The following is a 16,401-nucleotide window of genomic DNA, read 5'->3' as shown; positions in this document are numbered from 1 at the left end:
CCATTTGGAGGTTCGGACCTTCATCTTTCCTAGCAATTTAGTCTCAGGACTGTGTCATTTGCACTCATACAAATGCGCCCCGTTCTTAAATCCACGGTCATGTCTAAATTACTGGCCGCTGGCGACCTCTGAGAGGTATTGCTTTTCTCTTCCGGAGGCGCCGCGCTCTAATAAGCGAAGGCTTGCAACTTCCGGGCGCTTTTGACACCATGTTTTTGTTTTCGAAGGCAAATTTTTATCTACAGCCGCTGAAAGGAGCCTCTTTACGAGAGAGCTTAATGTTAATTAACCAAAAAGTGTTTTGAAATTGTTAGCAAATGCCCCTATCTCATCTATTTCAACGCGGTTGAAATCAGTAATCAATTTTTCTTCATATGCGCTCCTTCGGCTTAGGTGAATTCACAATGCATCTCAATCCCCTAAATCCTCGAAAAGGAAGCACGCATGCATTTTGATAGGCAGCCAGGATATTGCTCCATCCTGTAAGTGTTCATTCTATATCGTGTGTGTGCCGTTGTCAGAATATGGTATGTGAGGAGTAATTAAAAAAGAAACACATTTATTTCGCATTGTAAATGTACAGAGTGGTCGGGAAGTAAAGTTCGCTGGGATCCAGTGATGACAAAGCTTTCACGACCGTCAGGCTGTTTGCACGAACTTGTCATCTCCGCGCGATCAGTTTTGTGGGACGACTTCACCCGTAGCTTTCAGTGGTGGTGACCAGCGCTGGGATCGCAAGCAGTGGCTGCGTTGTGGGCTTCCGTTATTTCACTCCTCTGCATGGAAAGAAAACAGGTAAATTGTGACGCCATTGTTTGTCGAAAAAGCGAGTCGCAATTTCCCTTTCGGCACCGACCTTAGTCGAGCGGCTTTATTTGCGTGTTATGACCAGTTAACACCTCCGAATTTTAATTTCGAAACATTAGCTCCTTTGTAAATAAATAAATTCAAAGTGTTAATTGTAGATGTTTTTTGAAAGCAGAACCTTAATCTCTATTTTTTTACTGTTTAAAGCACTTTTCCGCTAGGTGTGGTATGCACTAAGTTCTGCAATCAACACTGATGTGTATGAAAAGTACTCTTTACGGCTAACTCGGCCTCTGCATCGAAGGCGATGCACATCTCACAGAAAATTAGCTTAATTCATCTCAATTTCCGCGTTTAAGCATTTCATTTGTTACTGTGCCGGCTGCCTTTCGTTCAAACATGCTGTGTAGCACTGCACGTTAGATGTCATGGGTGTCAAGGTACAACACAATTTTATTTGTCTTTTCTGGAGCTGCCTGTGTTGAAATTATTACGGCTTTTGACGTTAGCTTGTCTTTGGCACCAAGACAAGACGACAAAAAAGAAGTTTCCTCAGCAAGGCGGCAAGTAATAATGAGCAAGATAATGCACTTACCGTAAAATGCTTTGCCATGGCTTTTTCCTGTAGAAAAATTGACAAATACTGGGTGAGTTTGCTAATATGTCACGCGCGCTCTCAGGTGTAGACTGCTAAAGTGCCCATATTATTATTATTATTTTTGCTGACAAGCTTTACCTGCCATGGACATTGCAGTTTAATTTCTAAACCCACAGTCCCAATCCTAAAGCCAAGGAGACGCTCATTGGGCTCCTTTTTTATCCTGTCTTCACGAAGCATTTTTTAATTATTATTTTTCCAATTGCAATGTTTCAAAACAAAGCCACCGGCTGAACACTTTATTTTACAGAACATGCATTGCATTTTTCATGCAACAAGTTATATATTGCGACATGACATATGTTTTAATTTTTTTTCACCACGCCGACTGTTTACTTTCATTTGTTAAGTATTTCCCCTCTAGTCACCTTCTAATAATCATGCGCGGAACATGACAACTGAGAAGAAATTTAATCATGATTATCTACCGGGGCACTTCATAAAGGTTGGGTGGAATGATATTGATATGAAGTAAATATACCCTTTCGCCATCCATTCCCTTATCCAGGGGCCGAAACCAAAAGACTTTTCCATGAAATATTTTTATTTTTCCGTGCACTTCTGTCTACTCCAAAACCGCCCCGCATCTCTCTCTCCCCGTGTCTAAGCCTTGTGCGCATTTCACATATCCCTGTTATATGAACAGACTACCTTTGAAAGCGCGAGCGTCTGTTCGTGTGCTCCAGAGAAGCCAATCGTCCAACGTTGGATGACGTGGTTAATGTTAGAGTGAACGGCTACTCACCAGGTCGTTTCCAACCCACAGATTTCGGATGACGCATGCGCTGTCTTGGCAGCCGAGATTTCTGACCGCGTTGTCGAAACTTCGGTTGGCCTGCAACAACCAAAATCAAGCAATTTAGCGTCTCTCTCAGACGCCATTAAAGCAAAAACATGGGCTGAGTAATGCCGCTTAACTTCACTCAGCGAAATTAAGCGTAGGAAAGAAAATTTTATGTATGAACAACACAATATTATTGAAACAATGAGTACTTTTTTGAGATAACGAGTTATAAATATCACAAAAAAAAATATTGACCTTGGGCGTGTATTCTAGGTCTCCAAGTGCATATTTGCTCAATGTGGCAGTTGCTTTAGTCAAATCAGGAAAAATTTTACCGTAGAGCGCTGATAAACACGGACAGAGACCTTGGAGTACCATCATACGCAGTAGATCCAGAGCCAGCGCGTTTTTGCTTTCGCACCAAGCGTTTTTTGGCACCTGTATCTTTGTAAGCAACTGATTCGCTTGCGTGTGCTCCCGGAAATTTTTTGCTGTTTTCTTCTTGGTTTCTAGGGCATATGATGTGAGATTTTGTAACAATTTATTCTGTGACATTTTTCAACCAATTAATTCATATCCCTTTTATCAATTGTACCCATTGGCTGCGACGTCATGCATGTCGTTAATGTTTGCCGCAGATGCAAAAATGCCGCAAACAGCGTCAACCAATGCCGTGGCGAAAACTCCTGACCACTTTCCTTCGTCGTTTGTGGAAAAATGAGACGTGAAACAACTGTGCTGTTTCCTGCCATGAGGTGAGGGTGCGCTAGAAAGCGGGGTACCTTGCAGGCAGGCACCCCATTTTCCCAATGTTTTCAGGCACTTATCCATGCCCCCTACTCCCGCTACCCTTATCCGCCTGCACTCGCTTACTGCCCTTTGGTGGCAGAGAAATCGAAGGCATATCTTACAGCTGTCGAGATTGAGCGCCGAATGCATTGGAGTTCGCTCTTGAGCTGCACGCTGTTTTTATCTGCAAAAAAATAAATAAATAATCGGCACAGCATGTTATCACACACAAATCAATCTTTGTGGAGTCCATTTTGAGTGCTTTTCTGACACCTTCGAAAGCATCCTTCAAATGACGCGGTATGTTATACGAAGCTGGTTTACATGATGTCGCTTTTTACTTACTGCATGGTTTTTGCGAAGCATCATTATTCATGAATGAAGCATCATTATTCATGACACACAAGCACCGTCGTGGGTTTGTGTCATGTCATTAAGGCAACAACATCGCAGTCACTGTATTCTGCTAGGCTGTTACATAATTCCGTGTCGCAGCGTCGTGCAAACTAAACAAGATCGCGGATGTGCATGGCGGAGGGAGCTTCTGTGCAAATTTCCAGGCACTTCCCTTACTACTATGTATTGTTACGGAGTTTTTTAGGGGGTGCGTGAGGTCACACAGCATTTAAATAATTCATTGTACTAAAGAGGGACGATGCATTAATTTGAACATCACGCTGGCATTACGCAGCGGCGTCTGTGCGCAGCAGCAAACAGCAGCCTGACAGCGAAGACGCATTCAAATGCGGTTGACTACAGCGCCACCGCCAACTTCCACGCTCAGTGGCCCTCTCCGCGGCGGCTGGTCGCGCCACTCAAAACTTTCTAGTACACTCTAACCGCGGTGCGCCGACCGCCGCTTTGCCAGATGTGGTCATGTGATTATGCGTGTGACGTGACTCTCGCATGTAGTTCCGCCATGGCTGAGAGTGCGGCTGACAGTGTGCCTGAAAGGCCTGCGAGACGTTTCAAGCGCCTAACCAATCGTAGCCAGGTGTAATGGAGCTTTCACTTTAAATAGGTTTAGAATAGTTAAACCAGTGCCAATTTTATAATTGCTTTTTCAGCGAAATCTTTGGAGATACAGAAATTGCTTTCTCGCCTACCTATATAGTATCAAAATTTATTTAGGGTGGGAGTGCGGGCACCGTGGTCCTGGTGCTGGTTCCATTCTTGATTGTCTATGTTTCGCATCGTCCACACGAAACAAAGGACTAGGACAGCGATTAGAGCATTCGAAGCGGCGACGAATTTCAGGCTACTTTATGATAACTTCACAAAGTTGGGAGGGTAAAGTCTCAGGCTGCAGTAGCTTCACATGAAGGGTGTATTGTCACACTGTTGAAAGAGAACTAAGGTTGAGTAAGTACGCAGAGGATTCGGCAAGGGGATGTCGGATGTTACTTCTGGCACCCGGTGATTGTATAGCAAAGCGCAAATGTTTCCAGGGCTTTTGCGACGCGGGGCTTTTGTGTCAGGTCATTTGCACGCAGGGCAACCTGGCTAACATCCTTTTGAAGCTCGCTCAAGTACTGCGGCACAAATCTGGGGAATGAGTATGCGCTGCCAAGTCTGCTTATTCTTGAATATTGGCACTCTATAAATGTTTTCTTTCTCTTTTCTTTAATATCTTTCTAGTCGAATACAAAAACGTTTGCAACATCTGCTGGACCAATAGCCGAAGCTATAGTACAGGCCCCATGTACACATTCGTTATTTCGGCAACAGAATATACATAAAGCTCGGTTAGACATGCTCAGCCAACAAAACAATGGCGCTCAACACTCAGGATGCGACATATAAAGATCAGCAAACATAACCCTCAATCTTCAAAATGTAGAACCGTTTATTAGAGAACAGAAAATTGCTATACATTTTGACTTCGAGTGGTACTGTATTCCATACTTTCGCCCCTTGATATTGAATTAAGCGCTATAGGTGTTTCGGGAAATAGGGTAATTAAGATTATTATTCCTGCATTTCTAGTATTCCTGTTAGGTAACATAACAGCATTAATTGAAAGCGGGCAGTTATTCTGTATGATGCCATTAATTACCATGGCGATTCTTATTGCGTACACAAAAGGAAATAGCAAGATCTGTCACGTGTTGAACAAAGGGGTGCTGGACTGGTACCTTCTCGAGTAGGTTATTATACGCAGTAAACTTTTCCGCAGAGAAATAATTGGATGAATATAGGGCCTGTGTGTTAGCCCAGGACTCGCAGCAGTACGTCAAGGGACAATGAAAAAGAGAAAAATAAGACACTTTCAGCACAGATATGTCCAGTAACCCCCTTGTTCTGAGTAGGATGTAACAAGCGGTAGCAAGCTTAAAAAACAAGGTATCAGTATGTTTCTGTCAATTAAGATCGATATCTAACAAGATGAATATCGTTAAGATGAATATCTATGTAACATGTCATGAAGATTCGTGCTTCGCTGTGTAGAGAATCGCATGGTGCTTTGGCATAAATACGCATGCCTCGGGGGAACATTGCTTCGGCAAAGTATAGACTGTTTGATTCAGTATATTCCGATGGAGTGACTGCGTATTTGACACGGCTCACGCTCACATTTTCTCTGGCGCTGAAAGCGCTGAATTCTTGAAGGGGATGCTGTCATGATCAACGTCCTTTTTATTTTTAGCGAATAAATTTCGTCATCGGGCACGTCAGCGCATATGTTAGCTGTTTTACTGGCTGGCGCATTCATAGTAGTTTGAGGATTTTTATTTCAAATTAATTTCAATTCGACTAAGTGTAACTGACCATTGTAGACAGGCGCAGCTGGACAAATGTGGAAGTGTGTCGAAGCTGGCGTTTTGACAAAGTCAGACGCAATTTCTTAGTCTTTTGAGGGCTCGTTACAGTGTCCACACTTCTGTGTCCCTAGACAAGATCCCGCATGTTAGATTACTTTACGCTACCTTCCCCATAACTCGCACCCTACTTCTTTTGAGTGCTTTTTCGCCCCATCGGCTATAACCACGTTTAACAATTCTTCCTCTCGCCCTTAGGAATAACAATGACATGACGTGACGGCCGAGGAATGAGAGAAGCACTTCTAGAGCGTCACACATGGCGTTGGAAATTATTCGTTCTCTCTATATATGAAATGATTTACGGCATACATGCGGTACAGTGCCATTTTTGAAAATCAGCCTGCTTCCTTGCTTGAATAAATCTCCTCGTTGCCCTGATTTATTAGCATTTACCGTAGTAAAATATCTTACACTTAGGATCAAAAAGCGAATCAGTGTGCAGTTTTCAAGTGTCTGACATCCTGTATCTCATGGAATATTGTTACGTTAGCATTCTTTCATTCTTCACTTACACCTGAAATCAAGAATTGTGCGCGCAGGGTTACAATCTTCCCTAGCCCAACGCCACCGCCGTATTACTTGAGCCGACCGGCGCTTATTCTTTCGGGCCCTGTTCTTCTCTTCATTGTCGATTGGTTATCAAGAATGTATTTACTTTTCTTGCCAACTTCTATTAAATACTTATCATCACACAAAATGCGCTGTAGAGTCGCACTGACCTCTCGACTGAAACCCGCCAGCTCTCTGTGCCAGGAAATTTTTTTATCCTAATTCCTCCACCTGAAACTCCTGCCTGTTGATATGTACTAAAACCTTCTGAACGGATCGAAATAGAGGGCTTCAAAAAACGCAGGAACGCACCGTGTGAATTAGGCGAGTAGAGACTGATAGCCGCATTGAAAGCTTCCTTATAATGGTAGCAGCAATGCGCTTCTCAGTTCTAATTTATTATTTGTCTGTTCGTGTAAATTGTAGCGCTCGGCACCTACCTTCCATGTTCGAAGCTCGACAGTGGATTTAAAGACGCTCGATGGAACTGGAGAGGGCGGCAAAAAAAACATATATTGCGACAAAAATGAGCGCGTCAAGACAGCATCTACAAAAACTTCGCAGGAAAAATGCGTGAAAACTAATTAGATCTGCATTGAAGTTGGAGGCTGCCGTGAGGTTTACAGTAGAATGCAAGATAGGGAGGTGCAACTAAAGTTCTCCTGTCTGCACTTTCACTAAGTGTTGCCGCGAGGTAAGCTACAAAGAAATGTGCAGTGAAAAACCCGACAAGAAAAAGGTGGAGACCTGAAAAGAGTTGAATAGGGCAGTGCGAATCAACTGCGCGTTTTGTGTGGGGAGAAGTATTTGAGAGAAGTTGGCAAGAAAAGTAAATACAACCTTGATAACAACCAATCGACAATGAAGAGAAGAACGGGGCCCGAAACAACTAGTAAGCAAGACGCAAAAGTGCACGTCGCTTCATAATCGCTCAGCTGCGTATGGCAGCCATATCGATACCTTGAAATCCATTGGCAAGGATCATAAGAATGACGACACACGAAAGAAAAGGAAGATAAAAAACGATCAGGCATGCGCACGTTTAAGTCCCACCTCTAATGCCTTTAACCACTGCAGACCGCCGGCGAACGCAGGTTTCACCGCAGGCTTTTCTGTGGCAGTCGACCTCGAAGAGGAAAGGAAGGCGCGAGAGTTTCATGGTCTCCATGCAACCAACGCAGGCGACCAGAAAAAAGCGCCGCGTGCGTCGTCGGTGGCGAGGAGTTGATAACCTTGATTTCCTCACGTGCGTCTTACGCTCTGAGGAGGTGCGGCGCGTGCTCATTCATACTGGCGTCGCGTCAAAAGGAGTGGAAGGATGCCGCTGACGGCCCCATGTATAACGCAAGCGGTGCAATGGTTTTTATTGACGCCGTAAGCAACCAGTAAGGCGAAGGACGCCTTGTTTTGACGTCGTTTGGTTTTCTTTTAATCGTAGGTGGCTGCCGTGTGGCTTAAGTTGCAGCCCAATCGGGGCAACATTATGTGCATAAAAGCCAGTGCACCATTTTGTCGTAGCAGATGCTCTTTTCTCTGCACACACGGCATCCATTGCGGACAGCAAGACAGGAACCATGAACGCATTCTTGGTCTGTGCGCTGCTCGTTGCTTTCACTGCCGTGAGCTTTGCTCACCATTTGGAGCTGTGTGGTGAGTGTACAGGCTGAAGACGTTTGCTGCATACCTCGAGCGCCGATAAAATTGCACTTATTTGGTTTCTATCACATTAAGTACCTTTCACTGACTGTCTAATTTTGAGAAAGGCCATTGTCTCGCTGTATATTCAGAGAAACATGCTAATTACTCAAGCCCGGGCCAACTCGACGCGTTGTGTCGGACGAAATGACAAAACGTTGTGTAAATTGCAACGCTCCGGATTAATTCCAATTACAATGACGCAGGGATTCAAACAAAGCAGCAGTTCGGCATTGAGGTTTTCAATTGCCTATCCGCTTTCTTCTGCTTAACCTCAAGTACTTGGCATCGTTGCTTAGAGCGATTTGTTTTCGTGAAACAAGAAGCTGAGTAAAATGCATGCAGAAATCATAGCTGACGTACATTAAGTAGCGCCGATGGCAAAGGGTGCTACTTAAAGAAAGCTCTCATGAGTGTCCTAAAAGCACTCAAAATTGATTTCACAAGTGTTCAAGTGATGTGTGAATACATGCTGTGCGGTTGTTTTTCTGTGCAGATAAGACCGAGGGGCAGCTCAAGAGTGAACTGCAGTGCATACGGCGCTCCATCTCGGCAGTGGTACGCATGCTTTCCATTTCCTTTACTTTTATGGGATTCCAACATGCACATAGAGAGAAAGAGAGAGAGAGAGAGAGAAGCGGGCCACGCCACGCAGGAGATGGATGAGCAAGTGGCCATGAAAAACAGAAAAAGACAATGCCTGCCTGCTATTTTTTGATCTCGTTAGCCCGCCTTTTTGCCTCTAGGAGGCTGTATGAAAATGTTGTAAAGCTATGAAGCTCTTTGAGCTTTCGTTATCTTGCGAAATCACGCACAAAGTACTGGCTATGGGTTTCTCACGGCTACATGGATTCCTGTGGCGTTTAACTTTTCAACAGCGACCGAGAACGTGAGTGTTTTAATTCTATGGCACCTGGATAAGAAATCTACGGCAAAACAAAAATGAACGGGAAAAATGCTTATTTGGAATACGGCTATTTACTTTATCTGTTAAAATTAGGAAAGTAGCCTGTAAAGAAACAGCAAAAAAACTTTTGAATACACATCATATTTGGAATAGCACAAGTTTAGTGACAGTGTAATGAACAGATGCTTTTTTTTTCGGAATGTAAAACCAGCTGGGTACGAAACTGTTGTCAGCGCCACTTGGATAGCGTTTACTAATTCATTCAAATAAGCTGATCTATCATGTCTTCGAGGACAGCACACAATTACGGACGTCCGCTCTCGCAAACATACAATCCATTCGTACACATGTGCTAACGTTAGTGTAGATCTGGAGTGAAATAACAAGAGGTGAATACTTATTTAGCGTTTTGGTTCCACAACCGACGAGCTCATTGCTTCAATTTCTTTTTTGATTTTCTACGAAACGTTCCCTTCCACACAGAACTGCGGCCCTCGAAGGGAAGCAAGGTTTTCTGGACCAAATATATTCATAGTGACAGCAAGAGAGCGAAGCTAACTTGCTTGACGCTGTGTTTTGCAGGCGAACCAAAGCTTCAACAACGCGGCCACGACTCTTGGCTGTCAGGACAGCGCATGTGTCATCCGAAAGCTGTGCGTCGGAAACGACCTGGTGAGTTGCCGTTTTAATATTTTTCATGTTTTCGAAGCTTGGACGCTGGTATGCTGTTATGCAATTATAAATTAGCACAATCTTTAGCCTTATTTCGAGGGATGCTGTTTATGGTTATTTCCGCCAAATAACGGTTGATGAGATGTTTTAGAAAATATTGCAGGTGACAATGACGTCTGAAACAGGCTACCGATCATACTGGCTGGCAGAGAGGAAACGTTCTTACATACCCATGACGCTGTCCCTTGTATAGATTAATTTCGCAAGAGGAAGGGGCACCATAAAGGGTACATTTTTGATTCTCTTAAAAGCCGCACAACTTTTATAAAGGCACCCGGCAGAAAACTGCTTTAAAGTTAGCGAATAACAAAACGAAACCAGACAGCATTACTATGTGCCATTATGTAACAACATTATTGCAAGTCGTATGCTGTGAAATTTTGTTCAAACCGCATGTCTCTATTTTATTACCTCTGCGGCTTAAAAAAAACAGTAAACAACAATACCAAAATAATAAATAAAATCAAATGTTTTTGAGGAGGATAAAAAAAATGAACAAAGCTTGCGCGTGGTCGATTAAAATTTCGCACCAAAATAAATAGCTGAAAGTATAGTAAACGTAACCAAAAAATGCAATTCATTCTCTTGACAGCACAAGCAGGGCCCCGGGTTCGAACCCGACCGTGGCGGCTGCGTTTTTATGGAGGAAAAACGCTAAGGCGCCCATGTGCTGTGCGATGTCAGTGCACGTTAAAGATCCCCAGGTGGTCGAAATTATTCCGGAGCCCTCCACTACGGCATCTCTTTATTCCTTTCTTCTTTCACTCCCTCCTTTATCCCTTCCCTTGCGGCGCGGTTCAGGTGTCCAAGATATATGAGACAGATACTGTGCCATTTCCTTTCCCCCTAAAAACCAATTATTATTTAAGCAGGGCAGTGAGCTTTAAAATTTCACAGTCGGGTTTACGGCAGTTTCGAAGTGCCGTCTAAAATAATAGAGATATAAGCGCTCATCCCATGACGTTGCACGTAAAACACCCCGCGGACTTACCATTTATTCGCCGATTTTTCTTCCACAGGAAAAAGCCATGGCCAAGCATTTTGCGGTGAGTACATTTCTCGCGTAATGCTGTGATCTTTCATTCCTTATTCTGGTATTTTTGACTGTGACAACTCTACTACAAGAACATTGATAAATATAACGTGAATGTCGGCAGTTAAGCGGCGAATAAATTAACAGGAAACAGGATGTGCGAAAGAAAGGAAAGCTAGAGTGCAGCGTTGGATATCATCTTCTTTGAATCCAAGACAGCCGGAAGAGTAATGAAGTAAAAAGCCCGAACGTGGAAATAGACGAGATGAAGATTCTTTAGAATAAAAAAATATATATTGCAGGTTCCGGAGCATACCGGCCTAGTTAGCTATCGGCAGCACTCTGCTCACCACAACCAAATGTGACTAGCTGAAGTTTGCTCATATTTCTAAAAAGGGCACAACGGTCCTCTGGTTAGGAACATAAATGCCAAATTTTATAATAAACATAAAAATGGGGGGGGGGGGGCGTAATCTCAGCGCCGGAAGAAAAATTACGAGGCCGTGCTGGGGAAATCAGTAAATATAATATTTTACTTTCTATTTTGTGCAGAGGTCTCAAATCACAGAGATTCACAACGCTGCAACTGCCTGCGACCCAAGCGCGGGTCACCACCACTGAAAGTTATCGGTGAAATCGCAGAAGAAAAATGACCTCGCTGGGCAAGAAGCTCTCTTAGGAAAACGAAAAAGACAACTGCGACAGCTCTGTCGTCAATGAAACCTAAGCATTCCTTTTTTCTAACAACTTTTCACTTTTACAGTGCCAAATAAATGTATTTTGTTTGTTAAATGTTTCTGATATGCGGTTTTCTGATCAAAGACAACACGCGTTGCAGAGCGAGCACTCGCACGATGAGACAAGAGGACAACACTTAAAAAGCGTCTCTTTGTTATATTGGTCTGACATGTAATATGTTCATTCGCATTCATCCAAAGGATGGCGGAGTGTACAATAATTAATGATTTAGATCGGATGCAATCAGTATTGCAAATGAGTATTTATTTTTTTTTACATTGACGCCATGGGCATATAAACCGAGGCCCAAATCCTTCCTCGGACCGGCCACGGTGGATCAAAGGCCCTGGCATTCGCTGCGGTTCCGAAGGTCGCGGATTCGAGCCTGGTCGCGGCGGCCGTATTTTGATGGAGACGAAGTAGAAAAACGCCTGTATTCTGTGCGCTGTCAACGCGCGTCAAAAAACCACAGGCGGTCTCAATTCATCCGGAGCCCTGCACTACGGTGTTACTCATAGCCCATGTGTAACTTGGGGACGTTAAATCCTATAATTTACAGCTTACAAGATCTCTCATCCAGCTGCCACATCTGCTTCTGCCTCAAGAGGACCATATCGCATGCAATCTTGAGCAGCACAATTCTTCACTTCTTCGAATGAGAAACCTACGGGCTTCACTCCTGCAAGGCAAGCAGGCTTTCAGTCAGACGTTACGACCCCAACACGCACGTTAAATCATAGAAGCAAGCAAGATTTATCTGGAGGGCGACGCATGTTTCTATAAGGCACTCGTTATAGTGTCACGTCAGGAAGTAGCTTATCTAAACGAATAAGGGCGCAGGGTAGGCTAAAACTGAAAAAAACATATGGACTTCGGGTTTACTGATTATTGACAATGCTTAAACGTCCATCGACATTGTTGATGATCCGATTTAGGCACCGCCGTGAACTATTCCTCACCGCGGATGTTTATGTTTTATAGCGCCGGCCTCCTTGGCGCGACAGGCACGCGAAATAAAGGATCAGTTTCACCGCTTCGATCTTTACTCTCACGCGCGTCTGTGACGCATCTCGCGCCCCTATAGACATTATCGCCTGACACTTGATTTTCGCCACTTTGTCGAGCCAGAAAAATGCAGATTTTCAAAGCCAAGAGGCCAGAAGACAAGCCTATATTTGGAGCTTGTGCCTCACCGCCATTTGTGCTACCTAAATAATCTCGAAAGAAAAGTTGGAAACTTCCTAAAGCTCAGCTCTGTCTTTACTAGAACTAAGGTAAACCAAAACGGTTCAAACTATGTGTTATTGAACGCTCGTACGTTTTGCTTTGTGCTCTTCCCGCCTTTCGTGATTCGCGCGATTGCTTTCCTCCTTAATGGTTATTTTAAAGGTATTCAGTTGCTTTTGGTGGGAGACTGGGAAAATAATCGTAAAGCTATTCTGCCCACGTATTTCCCTATATTCGCTACCCACAGCGACTCCTGCCACGGGCTATGTTCTACAAAACACGGCGATTCGTGTGCATACATGAGCCAGACTACTACCGAGCCTTTAGTGCACAAATACTCGCCCGAATGGGTTCCTCCTGCCACAACGATTGTTTTCCAGCCACTAGTTCAGCCAGAATATTTAGAGAAGTATCTCCACAGGTTAACCCCAGGTTAATCCAAAATGCCAATAAGTCCTTTAACGACTTAAGTCGTCTGGAAGGACCCATAAAAAAAGCCCTCTTTAGAACGAACATTTACGAATTACCATCTTAGGCGCAGCGCTCACATGCAGAAATGGCCTGAGTTCACGTCACGGGATATCCCCGGTATTACTCTAGGCATGTGGGACGCTACCAGGGTGCTGCGTCGTGAAATGATTGCGTGAGTTGCACCGCCGTCGAATATATTCTCCTAGGAGAGATATGAAATAGATAAAAATGGAGGTCACAGTGGCAAACATTGAAACAAAGAAGCGTACAATTGACACCGGTATTGACTACATGGCTTGTGGCTACTGAATAAATGTTTAGGTGCGTGTTGTTTTGGTTTGAAATTTAACGTAATCGTGTGTTTTGTCCTGAACCTTAAATACCACAAGGGGTAATTTTTGTTACATTGGATTTGTAACATTGGTTACACATTCAACCGTTCACTCCCGTTTATTCTCCTTACTTTTTTTTAATTATAGAACGTACATTGATATTATCAACTTCCTTCTTCCCCCAGAATGTGGTACGAAAAGTGATCTGCTTTTTAGTTGCATATGAGGAGGTTGTGAAGAGAGGAAAAGCATTGTCACGCATATGAATGACGCTACGCTTCGTATTTTTCTTTTACTGAAACTCGCCTATATGGCCCTTGATGGCGATAAACTTTAAGCTTTTACTACAGATATCGTACCTCCAAAACCTGGGTGGTTTTTGAATGCCAGCCCCAGATGTCAGCCCCGGAAGATAAGAAATACACTTGCAAGAGAATGGAGGCGAAAATAAATGTATTAATGCGAAAGCGTGACGGTTCCCGTTCAGCGGATACCCAGATTCATTCGCGTCGTCTCCAGTGTGTGGAGAAAGTTTGGATTGGTCAAAGGGGTCATGACGTCATACGTGGAATAAAACATCTATAAAACTGGTGATAGGCCGTTATATGACTCAAATGTCTTTATGATAGGTAAGTAATAAATTCAATGATTTGGACTAAAATGTGAATTAATTAGCCGGGATTCGAACCCCTGACGCTAAAGTTGCCGGGCAGAAACGCTGCCCCTAGCCCACGCAGGCATGCTAATACAGCTCGGTTACTGCCTGGCTTTACATGCGTGTCATGTTTTCTTTCACATAACATGGAAACAGTGTCCGTGTCTGCGTGGGCAAGAGGGAGCGCTGACAGGACGTATTACGGCTATCACCTCATACCCTAAAAGTGGAGCTTAATTGTCATTCAAGTATTTTTATGTACCTGGCAACTGTGCTGGAACTGAAAACAACGAGAAATGTGTCCTTAATATCCAACTGCATAGTAAGATTGTGTTCAAGATGGTGGCAAGGGTAATGACATTACGATGCTACATGAAAATGTCACGATGGCAGCGCTAAAGAACTCACCGCTGATATAAAAAAAATGCTGTGAGTCACGCAAGCGTTTTTGAATGCGCGACTTGAGGCTTTACAAATGTGTTCTGTAATGACGTCTATAAAGTTTAGTAGTCTCGCAAGAATGTTAAATATGTTTTCGAGAGTACTCTGCATTTTAAATCATTTTGTTCTATATAAAGTCACGTACTACCCATCACAAGGGCTCAGCAGTTGTCATTCAGCTGCTGAGCACGAGGACACGGTATCCAATCCCAGCCGCGGGAGCCACGTTTCGAATGAGGCGAAATGCAAGACGCCCGTGTGCTGTCCGATGTCAGTGCACGCTGAAGAACACCAGGTGGTGTAAATTAATTCGGAGCCCTCTACTACTGCGGCTGTTTTTCTCTTTTCGGTTTTATTCCCTCCTTAATTCTTTCCCTCATGTCGTGGTTGAGGTGTCCATTAGTCAGTTATTGCGTTTTTCATTTTCTCAAAACCAATCTAAAATCAGCTCGAACAGACACTGCAACGACGCTTCGACAAGTGTATTGTCACGAACTGGTGACTGCAGTCCGGAGAGCAGAAAAGCTGCGGAAATGGTGTCTATACAAAACTCTTTATTTGGGCTGACTTGAGCCCACAGTGGACTGAATCACTAGGCGGCGGCGTAGCAACAAGCGTGCTCAGCGGTCGTCGAACAGAATGCCCGCCGCTGTCGGCAGTGCTCAATTTAATGCTGATAGCGAACTTTCTAGATAAAGCGTGCAAATTTACTAGAACATTCTGACACACCGTAAAATCAGCTCTGCCTGGATGCGGTCAGTCGAAATAAATTTGGTCGCGTCTTGCACCGTAAACAAAGCGATAAAGCGGTGTGGCGGCAGCTTTGAAGAATGAACAAACAAACACTGCAAAAATTTTCCGCAATATGTAAAGGCTAGACAAGCGCTTTGTGGATGTTCCTTGAAGGCAGAAAACCAGTCACTGTGATTCTCTTTGCAATGCCTCGCAACTTGCTCGCAGTGAAGCGAAAGTTACGATCACGTGGCGACGGCTTCCACAAATAGGCTCTTCTCACCAGCTCGCAAGCCAAGGATAAAAGTCTGCAAGCCGTCACCTCGTTGTCTTAAACCTTACACTGCACTGGGAGCAAGTTCAGATAAAGACTAGAGCTCTAGGAATATATCTTGAGCCCACCGCAACCGTTGTCTTATCTGTGTGCCTTCTGTGCCCTACAGAGGACGCTGTGTTTGCGGTCCGGTTTCCCTAGGTATGACTCATACCAGTGGTGTCACAGCAACTTGTGAAAGAACTCCGCTCTCCATCGCATTTTCTGCTCCTTCAGCCGCTCCTAAGGGTGTCCGCGTCAGGGAGGAAAAAAAACCTGGAATAAAATTATTGCCGCCGTCGCTCTTGAAAGTTTTGCAACAGCGCTAAAGACGACGAACAGAAAAAAAAGGCATGACACCAGCATGCAGTGCTGTGTCGTCTTGCCTTTTCTCTGTTCCTCGTCTTTGGCGCTGTTGCAACAATGTCAAGCTACAACCAGCTCAACAAGTATCCGCCCTTCAGAAGTATAGCGATGTAATCTATGGTCGGCTTCCAATGAACGCAGTGAGTGCTGCACGTCAAACGAGAGCGCGGCAGCGGGCTCTGCCACCTACAGGCGCGGACAGAAGTAAACGGAGCGCGCCGCACAAGAAGGAACTGCGTGTCAGCGCCGCCTAGCTGAACCAGACGAAAGCTCGAAATAGCCACGCGCATGTGCAGGCCCCCTTCCGGCGCGACCCTCTCAATGCTCCGCTTGCCTGGCATTCATCCGGC

The 16,401-nt window shown here is 44.3% G+C and overlaps 2 protein-coding genes across 2 annotated transcripts; one reads left to right on the top strand and one right to left on the bottom strand.

Moving 5' to 3' along the window:
* Positions 1-572: 572 nt before the first annotated feature.
* LOC144096222 (antimicrobial peptide microplusin-like) lies at positions 573-7,060 on the bottom strand. The gene is made up of 5 exons (XM_077629384.1): positions 6,850-7,060; positions 3,161-3,222; positions 2,211-2,300; positions 1,403-1,429; positions 573-776 (listed from the first exon to the last, which is right to left on the bottom strand). The coding sequence occupies exons 1-5, from the start codon at positions 6,854-6,856 to the stop codon at positions 708-710; spliced, it is 255 nt and encodes an 84-aa protein (XP_077485510.1). The 5' UTR covers positions 6,857-7,060; the 3' UTR covers positions 573-707.
* An 839-nt stretch (positions 7,061-7,899) lies between these two features.
* Positions 7,900-11,568, top strand: LOC144114868 (antimicrobial peptide microplusin-like). Its single transcript, XM_077648869.1, has 5 exons — positions 7,900-8,059; positions 8,601-8,662; positions 9,594-9,683; positions 10,763-10,789; positions 11,329-11,568. Exons 1-5 carry the CDS (start codon positions 7,984-7,986, stop codon positions 11,395-11,397), a joined length of 324 nt encoding a protein of 107 aa, XP_077504995.1. The 5' UTR covers positions 7,900-7,983; the 3' UTR covers positions 11,398-11,568.
* The last annotated feature ends 4,833 nt before the right edge of the window (positions 11,569-16,401 follow it).

This window comes from Amblyomma americanum, chromosome 1, assembly GCF_052857255.1.
Source record: "Amblyomma americanum isolate KBUSLIRL-KWMA chromosome 1, ASM5285725v1, whole genome shotgun sequence".
Lineage (NCBI taxonomy): Eukaryota > Metazoa > Arthropoda > Arachnida > Ixodida > Ixodidae > Amblyomma > Amblyomma americanum.
Note: the sequence above shows the minus strand (reverse complement) of the source record. Positions and strands in the feature narration are given on the sequence as shown.